General features: G+C 32.4%; 1 protein-coding gene across 3 annotated transcripts in view; it reads right to left on the bottom strand.

Annotated features, from left to right (window-relative positions):
• The window catches only part of Phkb (phosphorylase kinase regulatory subunit beta), a 220,070-nt gene that overhangs the window by 86,811 nt on the left and 118,937 nt on the right, over positions 1-14,322 (bottom strand). For all 3 annotated transcript variants that reach the window (XM_026406881.2, XM_026406882.2, XM_026406883.2), the window contains exons 9-13: positions 12,317-12,412; positions 10,793-10,990; positions 6,774-6,831; positions 6,089-6,166; positions 3,976-4,134 (exon numbers count right to left, since the gene is read on the bottom strand). In XM_026406881.2, the coding sequence (XP_026262666.2) occupies positions 3,976-4,134; positions 6,089-6,166; positions 6,774-6,831; positions 10,793-10,990; positions 12,317-12,412 (589 nt within the window). The remainder of the gene's footprint in view (positions 1-3,975; positions 4,135-6,088; positions 6,167-6,773; positions 6,832-10,792; positions 10,991-12,316; positions 12,413-14,322) is intronic.

Raw genomic sequence — 14,322 nt, 5'->3', positions numbered from 1 at the left:
GTTAGTAAAGTTTTTGTTCCTAATAATAATATTTATTGTTATGGAGGTTATAGGTGATACAAGCACCTTGCAGACTACTGAATAAATCAATAAACTCTATCAGTCGGGAACTGTGTGATCTTAGGTGAGCTGCTACAGTCTTCTGGGTCTCAGTTTCCTTGTCTATACCACATAGTACTCATAATACTCTTATAGAGAAGTTGGGAGGATCACTTAGGATAATATTCGTAAAAGGCAGAACATAGAATCTGATAAATTTTAAGGTAGGTATTATTAGCATTTCTGATAAACAGTGTGACAGTATATTTGAAATACCTACTCAGACTCTAGGCATCACTGTTTTCATATTCAACTTTACTAATATTTGTGAGAGTAGGACTGTAATTTTATTTTTCTAACCCTAGAAGCTAGTCAACTAAAATATTTTAAGAAAGTTGGATATACTGGATACAGTGACACATGCCTGTAATTCCAACTACTTGGAAGGCTGAGACATAAGGATTGCAAGTTCCTGGCCAAAACAGAGTAAAAAGTGCTGAGATATAGCTTAGGGGTAGAGTGCATATATAGCATGCATGAAACCTTGGGTTTGATTTCTTGGTATCATTTAAAAAAAAGAAAAAGAAAAAGAAAAGAAGTTATTTATATAATAATCTACAGAAAGAAAATCTTCCTAGACTAACAATTTAAAGTAATACTACATGGGCTCTCAAAATGTTATATGTTCCACACAAATCCCACTTCAGGTCACTAGTAATCACGTGGATATCATGAAAAAGATAATGAAAGTGCTCGGTAATCGATGTCTTTCTGCTTGAAGTTTCCTGAAGTATAATAGCTGGGAAATTCTCTTAGCAACCAATATAGAAATATATCTATATACTCTTATCAACTCATTTTATCTTTGATCAGTAAAAAAAAACTGTGCTATATGGAGTTCAGAGTCAACTGTGTTTGAAGTCAACAGAACAATAAAAATCAGGACCTCAGTTTCATAATGTCCTCTACACACTAAGGCATTTGATTAATGACTTTTACATTCAAAAGCATTTCTAGGCTTAATCAGGAGTTTTTATATTTGGGGTCAATTTGGCAAGAAAAAATGAATGAAAACAAATGCAAATACACTTATCTTAGTTACTAATACTATATTAGTAACTGATAAGTACTATTTCACAATAATTAGGCTGTTCTCAGAGAGAAAGAGAAGTATGTCCTATTGTTCCTGCTATGTAGCTTATACATAGCACAGTGATTATCAAAGGGGCCTCTACAAATAGAAGTAGAATCAGCAAATAGAAGGATGGTTAAGTAGCAACTGGAGAAGCACTTTCTTCTTGTGATGAATTTTGAGGTTATGGGGATATCTGAAAGGAGGGCTCATGAGCATACTGAGTTGACTGTCTGAAAAAAGGTCTTCAAATATATATATATATATATATTTTAAAGAGAGAGTGAGAGAGGAGGGAGGGAGGGAGGGAGAGAGAGAGAGAGAGAGAGAGAGAATTTTTAATATTTATTTTTAAGTTCTCGGCGGACACAACATCTTTGTTGGTATGTGGTGCTGAGGATCGAACCCGGGCCGCACGCATGCCAGGTGAGCGCGCTACCGCTTGAGCCACATCCCCAGCCCGGTCTTCAAATATATATAAGTCCTAAATTGTAACTAGGAAAGGAAGGAGGGGGAGATGAAAGGACAGGAAATAGAAGAACAATTCAAGGATGTATTTGCCCTAATGTAAATTTCTTATGATTCCTTATGATAGTTCCTCATCAGTTAATCCTTAGCACATTAAAATATGGAAACTGATCATCATAAGTTAAAGATATTCTTCAAGTCCCAGAGGTAGTAAGTGATAGAACTTGTATTTGAACTTGAAACTGATTCCTAAATTCATGATCCCCAAACCACTGACCTTTTCATTAGAGTACAAGAAAAACATGTAGAAGAAAAGGAAAAAAGGAAGTAGTAGTAGTCTTCTGAAATCTTACTCATCTTACTAGTGATGTGTTAACAGATGACACATGGCTAGGCCAGAGTGCTAATGGATATGCAGCATTTTTTTTTTTTTTTTTTTTTGCATCAGGACATCAGGATACAGTTTCATATTACACAACATACCTTTTACATGTTCTTCACTGTTTTTTTTTTTTTTTTTTTTTTTTTTGGAAGCCCAACAGGGAAAAGAGAAATTGACTCTTTCTTTTAAGGCAGGCCTGCAGTAGTTTTTCTTCATTTTGGTCATGAAACAGAAATAGAGGCATGACCTATACTCTTCACATTCACTCTGGTCTTATCATGAGAAAATACTGCCTACATTCAAGATGTGTCTACATTTGTCACATTTATTTTGAAATAAGGATAATCCAGTACTTTTCTATTGATTGATACTATTCTCAGACTTTTGATTTTTTAAAGCTCAATTTGCTTAAGAAGGGTGTGGTCAATTCTGCATTTCCATCTCATCAGCTTTGTCAATTTTATACTTTGCCCCCAAAATAATTTTTCTTATTGTAACAACCCCAGGCTGGAGATTTACCAAGAGAAAGAAAGAAAAAGGTTTAGACTTTAAATTTTCTGTCACAGGGTTCAGTTTTCAGTCTCAGAATTATAGAACAGTTTCATCACGTGCATTTATAATTTCTAAGTATATAGAAAATTGTGATTCTAGTTAAAATTACTGTCTTTACCCAGGTTAACTACTACTCTACTAAAATGTTTTATTTAACCCTATCAAAAAGCTTTTTTGTATTTATGCTAATGAGATGGAAATAACATTCTAACCAGAGATATCCTTTCTGACTTGGCTTGATTCTACAAAAATTACTTCATGTGTATTCCATTCCTCCTTTGGAAAATCAAAAAAGCAAAGCCTTTATAAATAATATTAACTCCTTGTCAAAAAGCTCTCCCTTTAAAGAAAGAAAAAATTTCTACATGTTCTTAAATTAGCATTCAGTATATAAAGAGACACAGAAAATAGAGTTAGGAAAGGAGCAAATTGAAAACAGCACTAACTTAATTTTCTCCTCTTTGGTTAGTTTCTGTCTGCTCTTACACATCATTTGAGTAAGGCTAAAATTGGAAATCTGACTTTTGAAATATTCTTCCCTAATGGACTGTTAAAAAAAAAAAAAGGAACCAAAGATGATTACTCTTACAGGACGAACTAATTTAGCATTTATACAGAAATGCTAGAAAAAACAAATAAGAGTATTTCATATAGTAAGCAGGCTTTTTAAAGTACAAGTACAGATTTTATAATTAGCTTATTTAATAATTCATCATAAAGAAATTCTGACATTGAAATGATAGCCCTTTGGTGGACATGCTGGCAATATTTGAAATTTTAGCAAGGAGTGGTGCAAGAAGATGCATAATAGTTTTTTTTTTTGTGTGTGTGTGTGTATATGTGCTTATCAAATTTGCCTTTGTTTCAGTGTGCCCAAAGACTACTCTGATTCAGCTTTTTTGCAGGAGAAGCCAAAAAGTAATTAAGAATTATGAATAAATAGTCCCAGTAAGCCTATAACTAGCCCTGAAAATTACCAACATGTATTTATTGGTAAAAAGAGAATTTTCAAAGATGACCAATTCCTTATGGCATATATTTTACTAAAGCACTGTTCAAACACGACTGCTACATTTAATCGTAAACTTTATTATATCACATAAAAGTAACACAAAGTTCTCAAAGCATTCTGCTAGAAACCTATTTACTAAGCTGAATTCAGCCCCCTAAATGATCATAATGGTACCCATAACTATTTGACTTTCTTCCTGGAAATTGTCCCTCATCATTCAGTAAAGTAAATACATTAATATTCCTTTACACACTAAGAAACTCCCCAAAGACCTCTAAAAAGTATAAAATATCACCCAAATCCAAGAAAATCATCACCAAATACATACTTATTTCTTACAGTTTGATAACAAGTAAAGAAAAAATGTTGACCATCTTTTCCTATACTTACCCAGCAGTTTTGCGATGATATATAGGGCTTGTCCCCAAAGAAACAGTTTTCCATCACGGCCACAGTTGCTAGGAAATCGCTTTTGACTACCAGGATTTCTTTTTTCACATTCTACAAAGTCAGCTGGCACATAATAGTACTTTGGAACTACAGGACATCCTACAGTTTAAAAATAAGGGTATTAAAATGTAACAAAGTAATGCCCTTCCCCAAATGTCCTTTAAGAGTCTGTAATGACTAGAAAGCAAGGAAAGAGAAAGACTATCCAGGAGATAGATCTGATAAGCTGCAGAAATGGGATATTCTCATTCCTTTCAGATTTTACCAGTTAAAAACACGCAAAAAAGCTTGTTGACTCTAAGTCAACAGCATACTATTATGCTTTAACCAAAGTTGTGTACACACTTCCTTTAACAACATTTAAATTTTAACACCTTTAAATGAATCAAATAAACAGTATGCAAATGTTTAGAGCCATAGAGGAAGCTATTTTTAATAGGATTAGTCTGTGGAAGCTTCACAAATGAGATACTGTGTAATCTTAAAATGAAGAATTATAACCCTGAGCCACTGCTTAGAGCAAAGAAATCCCTATTTAAATATTAAGCCCATTATCTACCATTCAGTATCACTGAAGAGGAAAAAAAATCCATCTTTTCTTGTGACCAACCCATTTAAAAATATTCCTTGCAGAAACTAAAATTATTATTTAAAGAGTAGGGTCTTTGTAGAGTGCTACAGAAAACTTTTTGCAACATGAACCTGGAGTAAATTTTTCTAATAAAATTACACATATTTCCCTAAAATAGCGTTTCCTTCTTCAATCACTATTGATCAATCACTATTGATATATGTGTCTAAAACCAGGAAAAAAAATTCTATGATATATAGAGAGTAAACATCACCCTGGGCATGATGAAGCCTAAAGTGGACTATATTCAACAATCTCCTCAATGCATTAATGATCTGCTACTGAAGATCTGATTCAATAGATTTCAAATATTACATTCATTACATCATTCCTCATGTTCATCCAATAATCCTCACAAAGACAAAAATAACTTTTTTGTAAAAATTAGTATTTATCATTCAACGTTTAGCAATAAACCTTCTATAATTTTAAAAATCACAAGCATTTTAAAGGGTGTGGATAGAAAATGAAGCATTTATTCTGAGATATTTGAGGAAAAACTCCAAAGAGTAATCATAGACTCTTTGTGGGATAGGAATGAGGACCAGTACTGTAAATGACATTTTATTCATCTTTATGAATAACCTAAATTAATCTCTATCAGGTCCATAAGACCACATACTTTTTTTTACCAGTACACCATAATTTTTAACTTATGTATAAATGTTTTCAAAACTGTTCTCAGATGAGAATATATTCTTATTCTATTTATACTTCCAAATCCCAAAGATATCTAGACCTTTATGTTTGAAATTCCTTGGAGAATTAAGTCTTCCAATAATATAGAAAAGTCAATTATGTTCTTTAATGGTCCCTGGTGGTGTTTGATTGAAATCAATATATTCCCACTCATAAGACTGGGCATTTTGACCATTTCTAACATGTTAAATACATCAGTGAAAAATGACATTTAAACATATAAAATACATTCAAAGCACAATGCTAAAGGCCCTAGAAGCAACTACAAAGAGGACAGAATGTTCCTGGTAACCCTAGTGCCTTTAGAGAAGAGCAGAGCATCTCCAGGGAGCCTTCTGGGTCTGGAGTGGGAGCAGCACTCACCAATCATACAATTTTTGGTGACATGGATACAAATAAGTCACTTAATACTACACAGAGTAAAGGAATTACATAATTTAGTAACAAATGAAAAAGATCTGTCCACATTCACACTTCCTTGGCATTAGTATTGCCACGACTATCTAAATTCTTCTGCATTCCTGTATTGACCAATGAATTCCTTATGTAAAAATACATGTATTATAATAAATTAATAGACTATTCTCTATGATTTCATATAAAGCTCAATTCATTTTTTCAATTTAATATACATTATTGTATTTTATAAAAGAATCACTTATACATTTCAAAGGAACACTAAGGAAATGATAATAGGAAGAATTCTTGAAAAAACAACTATACCTTCTGTGGTCTGATGAAGCACTGGAGTTAAAAGATCCTGATATTCCTTGACTTGTTTGGGATTGCCTCTAAAAACTCCTAAAATGTAAAATATAAAATATAATAGCAGGTTTACTGAATAAGTATCATAAAAATTTTACCTTAGAAAACTTACTGGTCCTTTTTAAATTATTGTGATAATTTTTTATGTAAATGATAAAAATATAATTTAAAAAGTAATGCAAATTGCATGATTTTTTTCAAAGAAATTTAGAAAGTCATATTAGCACTTAGAAGTGAAAACTGAATTTTAATTAAAATTTCTCTCTGATTAAGCATAAATGTTATATATCATGATTATAGTATTCATGTTTTATATTAATCAAAAACCTTTCTTTGTAAATACAAATAATTGATTAGTATCATTTTAAAATCAAAGTAGTTTTTAAAAATTTTCATACAACTTTATTTATTTATTAGTTTTAGTTGGACACAATATTTTTATTTATTTGTATGTAGTTTTAAAAATTATGTATATGATTTAACATTCACTCAGAAAGCAGAAGAGTAGTACATAAAAATTCAGAGCAGTTAACATCACCCAAGTACAGTCTATTTGCTAGATGAAAGGAGTCATATTTCATTTCTGCTCTTCTTTAAAACACTTATATCCTATAGCTTACATTTCAGGAAAAAGCTCACTTACCATCAATCATCATATAAAGGAAAAATATGGGAAATTCACATTCAATGTCATCAAATAGCTAAAACAGAAAATAAAAGATTAAAAATTTCAACAACAAACTGTAACAACTGTATTTAGGCTAAAAAGGTAAAATATTAATTTATAGTAATAACTTAAAGTTGGATTGATTTTTATAATAGTCAATTATTTTTAAAAAATTTATCAGGACTCTTATTATTGAAAACCTCATTTATTCAATCCATCAAACAGCAATCATCCAATAAATATTTACCAAGTATTTACTAAAAAGCTAATACCTGGCTCCAACTAGACCAAGAAATATGAAGACACAAAAGAGATACAACTTCCCCAAGAAGTTTACAACCTACTGGGAAGGCTAGCACACAAATAAACAGCTATAGTACAGTACAAAATGTCTCTACATGATACATTAGGAAAGCAGTGAATGAATCATGTTAGTCTCCCTGAGGGTCAGGGAAGGGTTTATAGGACAAGAGATGATGGGCTTCATTGGAGAGATGAGCTAAAGGAAGTCCACACAGAGGAAGCAAAAATATAAACTATAGATACATAGAAACACAAAGTATGGATAGAAAAAGCTGGTAATTCTTTGATCCTAAGATAAGCAAGGAAAAAGTAATAGTAAAAACAGAACCACAATGTGTTGCCTAGGCCAGTCAAACGAAGAAGAGCCTCACAGCTCATGCTCAGAGACTGTGACTTTGACCTGGAACAGGGAACCAATGATGACTTATCAATACATTTACTTGCTAAATTGGGCAACTGGCAGTACTAAATAGAGATATAGGGTAAGAAAAAAGGAAAGCAGGTAGGAGGCTGCTAGGGCAATACAAAGAGAAAAGATTAGCCTAAACCAGGGCACTTCAACTTCAGGGCTACTGACATTTGGGTCAAATAGCTCTCCATTGTAGGAGTTTGTCCTGTGCAAAGCAGGAATTTTAAAATAACAAAGGTCTCCTGAGGGACACAATTTCCCCAGGTTATAAATCAGTAGCTTATATCAAGAAGTAATAGAGAAATGAACACAATATTAAGATTTTTAATAAAGCCAAATCAGCCAGCTTTTGTGACCGACAAAGGTAGTTGAGTGGGAAGAAGCTAGAATGATTTTGTTTGGGGCTTGAGCAGAGGAGTTAGAACTGAGTACAAGGAGACTATAGGGCATCTAAGTAGAGATGTTCAAAAGACAGTTGCTTTAAGTTGGACATGGTAGTGCATCCCTATAATCCCAGTGACTCAGGAGGCTAAGGCAGGAGGATTGCAAGTTCAAGGCCAGTCTTGGCAATTTAGCAAGACCCTAAATAACTTAGTGAGATCCTGCCCTGTTTCAAAATGGAAGATTAAAAAGGGCTGGGATGTGGCCCAGCACCAAAACAAACAAACAAACAAAATGATAGTTGCATAAATGAGTAAAGAAATTGGGATGAAGAAGTATGAGATAAAGAGCATTATTGATAAGGTGTGACAGCATGGGTAGAATGAAAAGCAAATAGGACTGAGGATGGACCAAAAAGAGCAATGTTTAAGAGGACAGAAAAAGAGAAACCTGCAAAGGAGATTAAAGAGAACAGTGAGAGAAGGAAGTAGAAAACTAGAAAAACAGAGTTATGACAAATAGAGAAGCAGCTTCCAAGAAGAAAGACTCATTTAAAGTATGCAAATTCTAAGGAGAGGTTTAATGAAATAAGGTCAGAAAAGAAATCCCTTATGATGTAGTGACCAAAAGTGACTGACATCAATATAGCTACTGAGGAGTGTTAGGAGAAAAGACAGATTATACAGGCCCAAAGAAAGTGGGAGGCAAACAAGGTCTATACACCACTTTTACACCATGATTTTCAGAAGTGTTGCTCCAAAGAGAAAGAGGATGAAAGGCAGATATGAATATAGGTTGAGGGAGGCTTTTTGCTTTTTTTTTTTAATGATAAAAATCAATGGGTTTATGTTGAGGAAAAGAAATTGATTGAATTTGGGGAAACAGAACAGAGGGAAGGTGTAGAAGTGGGAAAGATGAGTGTAAGAAAGGAGAAATGTTCATCAGTCATTAAGAAAACTTTCAGTTAGAGAACTAAGAAAATAAATGAGAACAAGATGAAATGTATATATGTGTAGTGAGCTAAGAAGAGAGAGCACCTTTTATGAGACAGGAGAGAGAGAGACAAGTATGATGAAGAGATTCACTGGAGAAGGCCACACCAAAATGAAAGACTCTCAGTAGAAAATAAGAAATCAAAGGCTGGAAACTTGAGTACAAATGGAAAAAGGCCAGAAAAGCTTCCAAGAAGAGGTCCTGGCAGGGTCACACAGTACAACTGACAAGAAGAGGTGAAAACAGTGATAAGGACTGACCAACAAGGATATCCTGAATTAGAGGAGGTATTTATCCACATAGTGCTCATAGCTTTCCTTGGTGGTGCTCAGCAGTAAGTACATAAGTAGAGAAGGCCTGCTAGACTGATCCAAAGTTCAAAGTATGCAAGATGGTAGTTGCAGATGGTTCAATTCAAATGTAAGTGAGGTAAATCAGCTCAGGAAATGAATTAAATAGAAATAAAACATTTGAAGGCATTTAAATGATAAACTGATTAATTTAACAAATTTTGACACTACAAAATTTCAACAGCTATAAAAATTCAATACCATACACAATAAATGGTTCCTCAAGCTCTCAAATGATACATTGACTATGAAATTTAACACATTCATGAATAATTTGTCAATTTGTCCTGCAAAACTAAGTTTATATTGAAGTTTAAGAGTAGTATGTTAATTGCCAAACAATTACAAAGTCTAATATTGTTGAGACATACCCCATATTACAAATCCATTTTATGGGTCTTCAGTGGGTGAATCAAAGTGATAAGCATGCTTTAAAAAGTAATTTTCAGGGCTGGGTTTGTAGCTCAGTGGAAGAGCACTTATAAAGTATGTGTGAGGAACTAGGTTCCATTCTCAGCACCACATATAAATAAATAAAATAAACGTCCATTGACAACTAAAAAATATTAAAAGAAAAAAAAGAGGGGCTGGGGTTGTGGCTCAGCAGCAGAGTGCTCACCTAGGTGTCACCTGTGAGACCTTGGGTTCAATCCTCAGCACCACATAAAAGTAAATTAATAAAAAATAGGCATTGTGTCCAACTACAACAAAAAAAAATAAAATATTAGGAAAAAAGAGTAATTTTCAATGTACCCAGTAAAGCAAAGTCTTCAGCAATGTGAGGGGATGCTTACTTTTTTGGAGTATTAGGAATATTCTATATGGCTTAAAAGCAGCTAGTACAAAACTATACATAGTGGTTTGAAATAAATAATATTTTAAAACTAATATTCAGAGAAGTATATTGTAATGAGAAGTGTCTAAATGAAACAAAAGTGACAGAGGGAGTAGTATCAGTTTGAATAACAGCATTTGCTTAATAGACTACAAGCTAGATCACAAATAGAAACTTTATATTATATAAGACAAACAGGCAAAGGACTGAAAATGCAAGAGAAAATTGTTTGACCAGTGCATCAACATGGCCTACTATGAGCAAACAGACCTCTCAGAATAAGAGCTAATATTTATTGAGCACTTGCCATGTGTCAAGCACTGTTTTAAACATTTTAAACAATTTAATTCTTAAAAAAAAAAAAAAACAAAACAAAACCTCATGAGGGGCTGGGATTGTGGCTCCGAGGTAGAGCGCTCACCTCTATCACCTCTACCGGCAGGATCTGGGTTCGATCCTCAGCACCACATAAAAAAAAAAAAAAAAAAAAAAAAAAAAAAGCACTGTGTTGTGTCCATCTACACCAAAAATAAATATTAAAAAAATCTCATGATATAGCTAGTATTATTATTTTACCAATGAATAATATTAAACAAAGAGTTCAATTAACTTATCCAAGACCACATAGCTATTAAAGAGCTGGAACTTTAACCCAAGGAGTCAGCCTCTGGAATTTGTGATTTTTGACCATTTTCATGTACTAATGCACAATATTTTTTGATACCTTAATTTCAGCTGGTTTGTAGTAGCGTCTGTTTGGATCCTCCAGTGAGGTTCTATATCCATCTCTCAAGAAACGTTTAAAACCATATTTTCCTTTTAATTTTCTAACTACTTTATCAAGTGTCTGGTTAAACAGAACTTCATCATCCAGGGCAAATGCAGGATAACTGATGCAGGGAAGCAGGGCAGCATCTGTGTTCTGGGGTCAATAAGAAAAACAAATTGTATCTACAGTGATATGAACAACAAAGCCTAAGGAGAATCATGAATATGAAAAGTCAAATAGATTATCCAACCAACAGTGAGCTTGCTCAGAAGAGCAGGCAAGTATTTCTATGGCATGCTGCAGTGGACCTTACAGAAGAGTTAAAACTTTGTTCATTAATAAAGAGAATTGTCAAAGTGCAACATGAGCTCAAACATTAAAATATTAATTAGAGCAATATGTAAAAATTTAATACCAATAGCCATCACAATTTAGTTTGCCATAGCAATTTGCTTATAATATTGAAAAAGATGAAACAAGTTAAAGGTCCATCAATTAGCAGCAATTAAAATTTATATTCTAAGAGAAATTAAAATTTATATTATAGAAATGTATTTCTACATTTAGGATAACAATGACTGTGACCAATACTGTTCTATTTTGTAAAGTAAAAATATTATACATGTGCATAAAAATATATGGAAACATGTATATGATACTACCTAAAAGTATATTCGAGTGGTAGAATAAATGGATATTATATTATTAAATAGCAAATAATGCTTATTTGTGAGTTTTGATTTCTTTTACTATAATCTTACATTACATATATGTAAGTTATTTTTAAATAATTATATTATTATGTTTGGATTTTTTAAAGAATAGAATCACAAACAATATCTAGAAAAATGTACAATTTGGTATAATAAGCATACAAAAGTTCATCAAAGAAATAGAGTAAATAAAATGGGAGAAAAGAAACAAGAACATTTATTCAAAAGAAGTATCACTGGGTGCAGCGGCCTATGCCTGTAATCCCAGCCATTCAGGAGGCTAAGGCAGGAGAATCTCAAGTTCAAAGTCTGCCACAGCAATGGCAAGGCACTGATAAGCAACTCAGTGAGACCCTGTCTCAAAATACAAAAAGAAGTGGGGTGGCTCAGTGGTGGAGTGGCCCTGAGTTCAATCCATAGTAGGCCCCTCCTAAAAAAAATATATTGAAATATATTTTTCAATATTCCATGACAAAAAATAATTCATTTTGGCCTAATGTTGCTAACTCCACCAAAAGAAAAATAATGTCTTTTTTTTTTTTTTTTAAATATTGCCTCACAAAAGATCCAAAGGACACAGAAACTTTGTCCACAACTATTTTCTTCCTAAGTCAGCTTTCCAAAGGTCAGAGGAGTGAGGGGCAATATTAATTATGTTTTCTTATGGACAACCTCTAACATTTTAAGAGTACTTTCTTGGAAAAGAAGTTAAAATGACATAAAAATCATAAATGACAGTTTTTAATTTATGCTAAAAATATCTCACATGAGATCTTGATTCTCTGGGTAACAGTGAGCACAAAGTTTGCCTGTTGCGGTTGTGAGCATCAAGATCCACGAAAATAACTGACCAAGAACAGCCCTAGAAAGAGAAAAAGAAAAAAATTTCAAGAACTTATCAAACATTTGGCATTGTTACTGTGGGAAATTTCACAAAAAAATATTAACACTGACTGTCCAAGTATGGGATTACTAAAGATCTTACGAATTTTTTTAATACTTTCCGTATTTCTCAAATTTCTTGCAGTAAATATATTAAACAATCATAAAATATATTTATAGTTGAAATTTTTTGCCTTTTTTATAAATCAGAATGTACTGATTACAAGATAGTCAATTAATAACATTTACTTTAATGAAAATACAAGTAGTTAAGCTAATATGACAAGGAATAAAACTAGAAATAATTTTAATTCATAAAATCTGAGCTTTGTACATTCCTTATAAGGAATGTTAATTATATGATCAAACTAAATAAATTTATATAAAATCAAGAATTGTGGACATAAAAACATCTGATTAAAATATGAAGATAGCAGAATTTCCAATAATAATACTGAAAATAACAGTAGCTATTATTTAAATACGTTAGCATAATGCTTTATGTTTCACATGGCTTATGTCACTAAATAGCCACATACAGATATTATTATCCCCATTTTACTGAAAAGGACACTAAGCAAGGGTATATAATCAAGTCTGACATAGAAGCCCATGCCTTAATCACTTAGTTTTACAATTTCCCACATTAAAAAAAAAAAAAAAAGCAAAAACCAAAACAACTATCTTTCAAGTAAGAACAACAACAACAAAACTTGAATTAAATGATAGGTATACTATAAAATGTCAACTGGTCTTCTAAAATATTAAAATTTTTGTTTACCATTTAGCCATTAGTTCATTCTATATTAAACAGCACAATTTTAAGTCAACATGACATTCTTTTACTGTGGAGCTAAATATTTGAAATCTAATGAAATGGGAATTCAAAGACTGCTTTTATTATAAGAGAACACTGAAAAAATATATGTGGGGAAAACAGAACTATCACGCATTTCATGTTGCTTCAATATTACTTTCTAAATCTCATTTCAATTCTCACAAACTTCAAAGATACACTCAATGGAAACGAAAACACCTTGACTCAATCATATAGCACTAGTTCCTAGATCCAAATATTAGACTTACTAGATATGTAATTCTCCTCTTAACCCATGTTAATAAAAGAATATCAGCTTGTAAAGTAGAATAGTTTTTCATTCAAAACATAATTTTTTAAAAATATTTCACTTTGGCAAGTGAATTAATGAATGAACAGGGAATGAGTTAGGCTGTCTCTCAACAACCAGGCTAATATTAAACTGTTCTGTTATTTGAAGAGTCCCAATCTCCCATCTCTACTCATCTATTCATTCAACAAAATGTCATGTAATAGGTACTGTTGGCAGAGTACTATGCACTCTGCTTTGAGGAAAACAAACAAGGTTGAATTTGACCTGTGCTCTCAAGGAACTGACCTAGTGATTGACAGTCCTGCACAAGACAATTACGAAAGGAACCAAAAGACCACACATGGCAATACATGGCAAAGTATCATGCACAGGGCTTAATGAAAGAATTATACTTATAGTAAGTCACCACAGCAAAGTACCATGAACATGGTTTATATGGAAGAATAATAATTATATAGTTGCCTAAGGAAGTAGGAGAAGATAAGGACCAAAGCTAGGATCTGAATTCTGGAGGAAAAAGAAGCAACTAGATTAGTAAGAATAAAACAGCAAGAAATAAAGGGTATAATATGTTAGGAACCTGTGAATACACAAAATAATAGGAGCTATAATTTGTCCTTAGGCCAATAATTAATAAAGTTAATTGCATGCCAAACTGCCTGGAATTAAATTTTTAAAAGATACAATCAAAATAGGATAATTTATTTTGAAATGAAAAATTTGGTAATTCTCTCCATTATTTAATAATGAAAACAGTCAA

The sequence above is a fragment of the Urocitellus parryii genome, chromosome 15 (assembly GCF_045843805.1).
Source record: "Urocitellus parryii isolate mUroPar1 chromosome 15, mUroPar1.hap1, whole genome shotgun sequence".
NCBI lineage: Eukaryota > Metazoa > Chordata > Mammalia > Rodentia > Sciuridae > Urocitellus > Urocitellus parryii.
The sequence above is the reverse complement of the archived record's forward strand: the minus strand, read 5'-3'. Positions and strand labels throughout refer to the sequence as shown.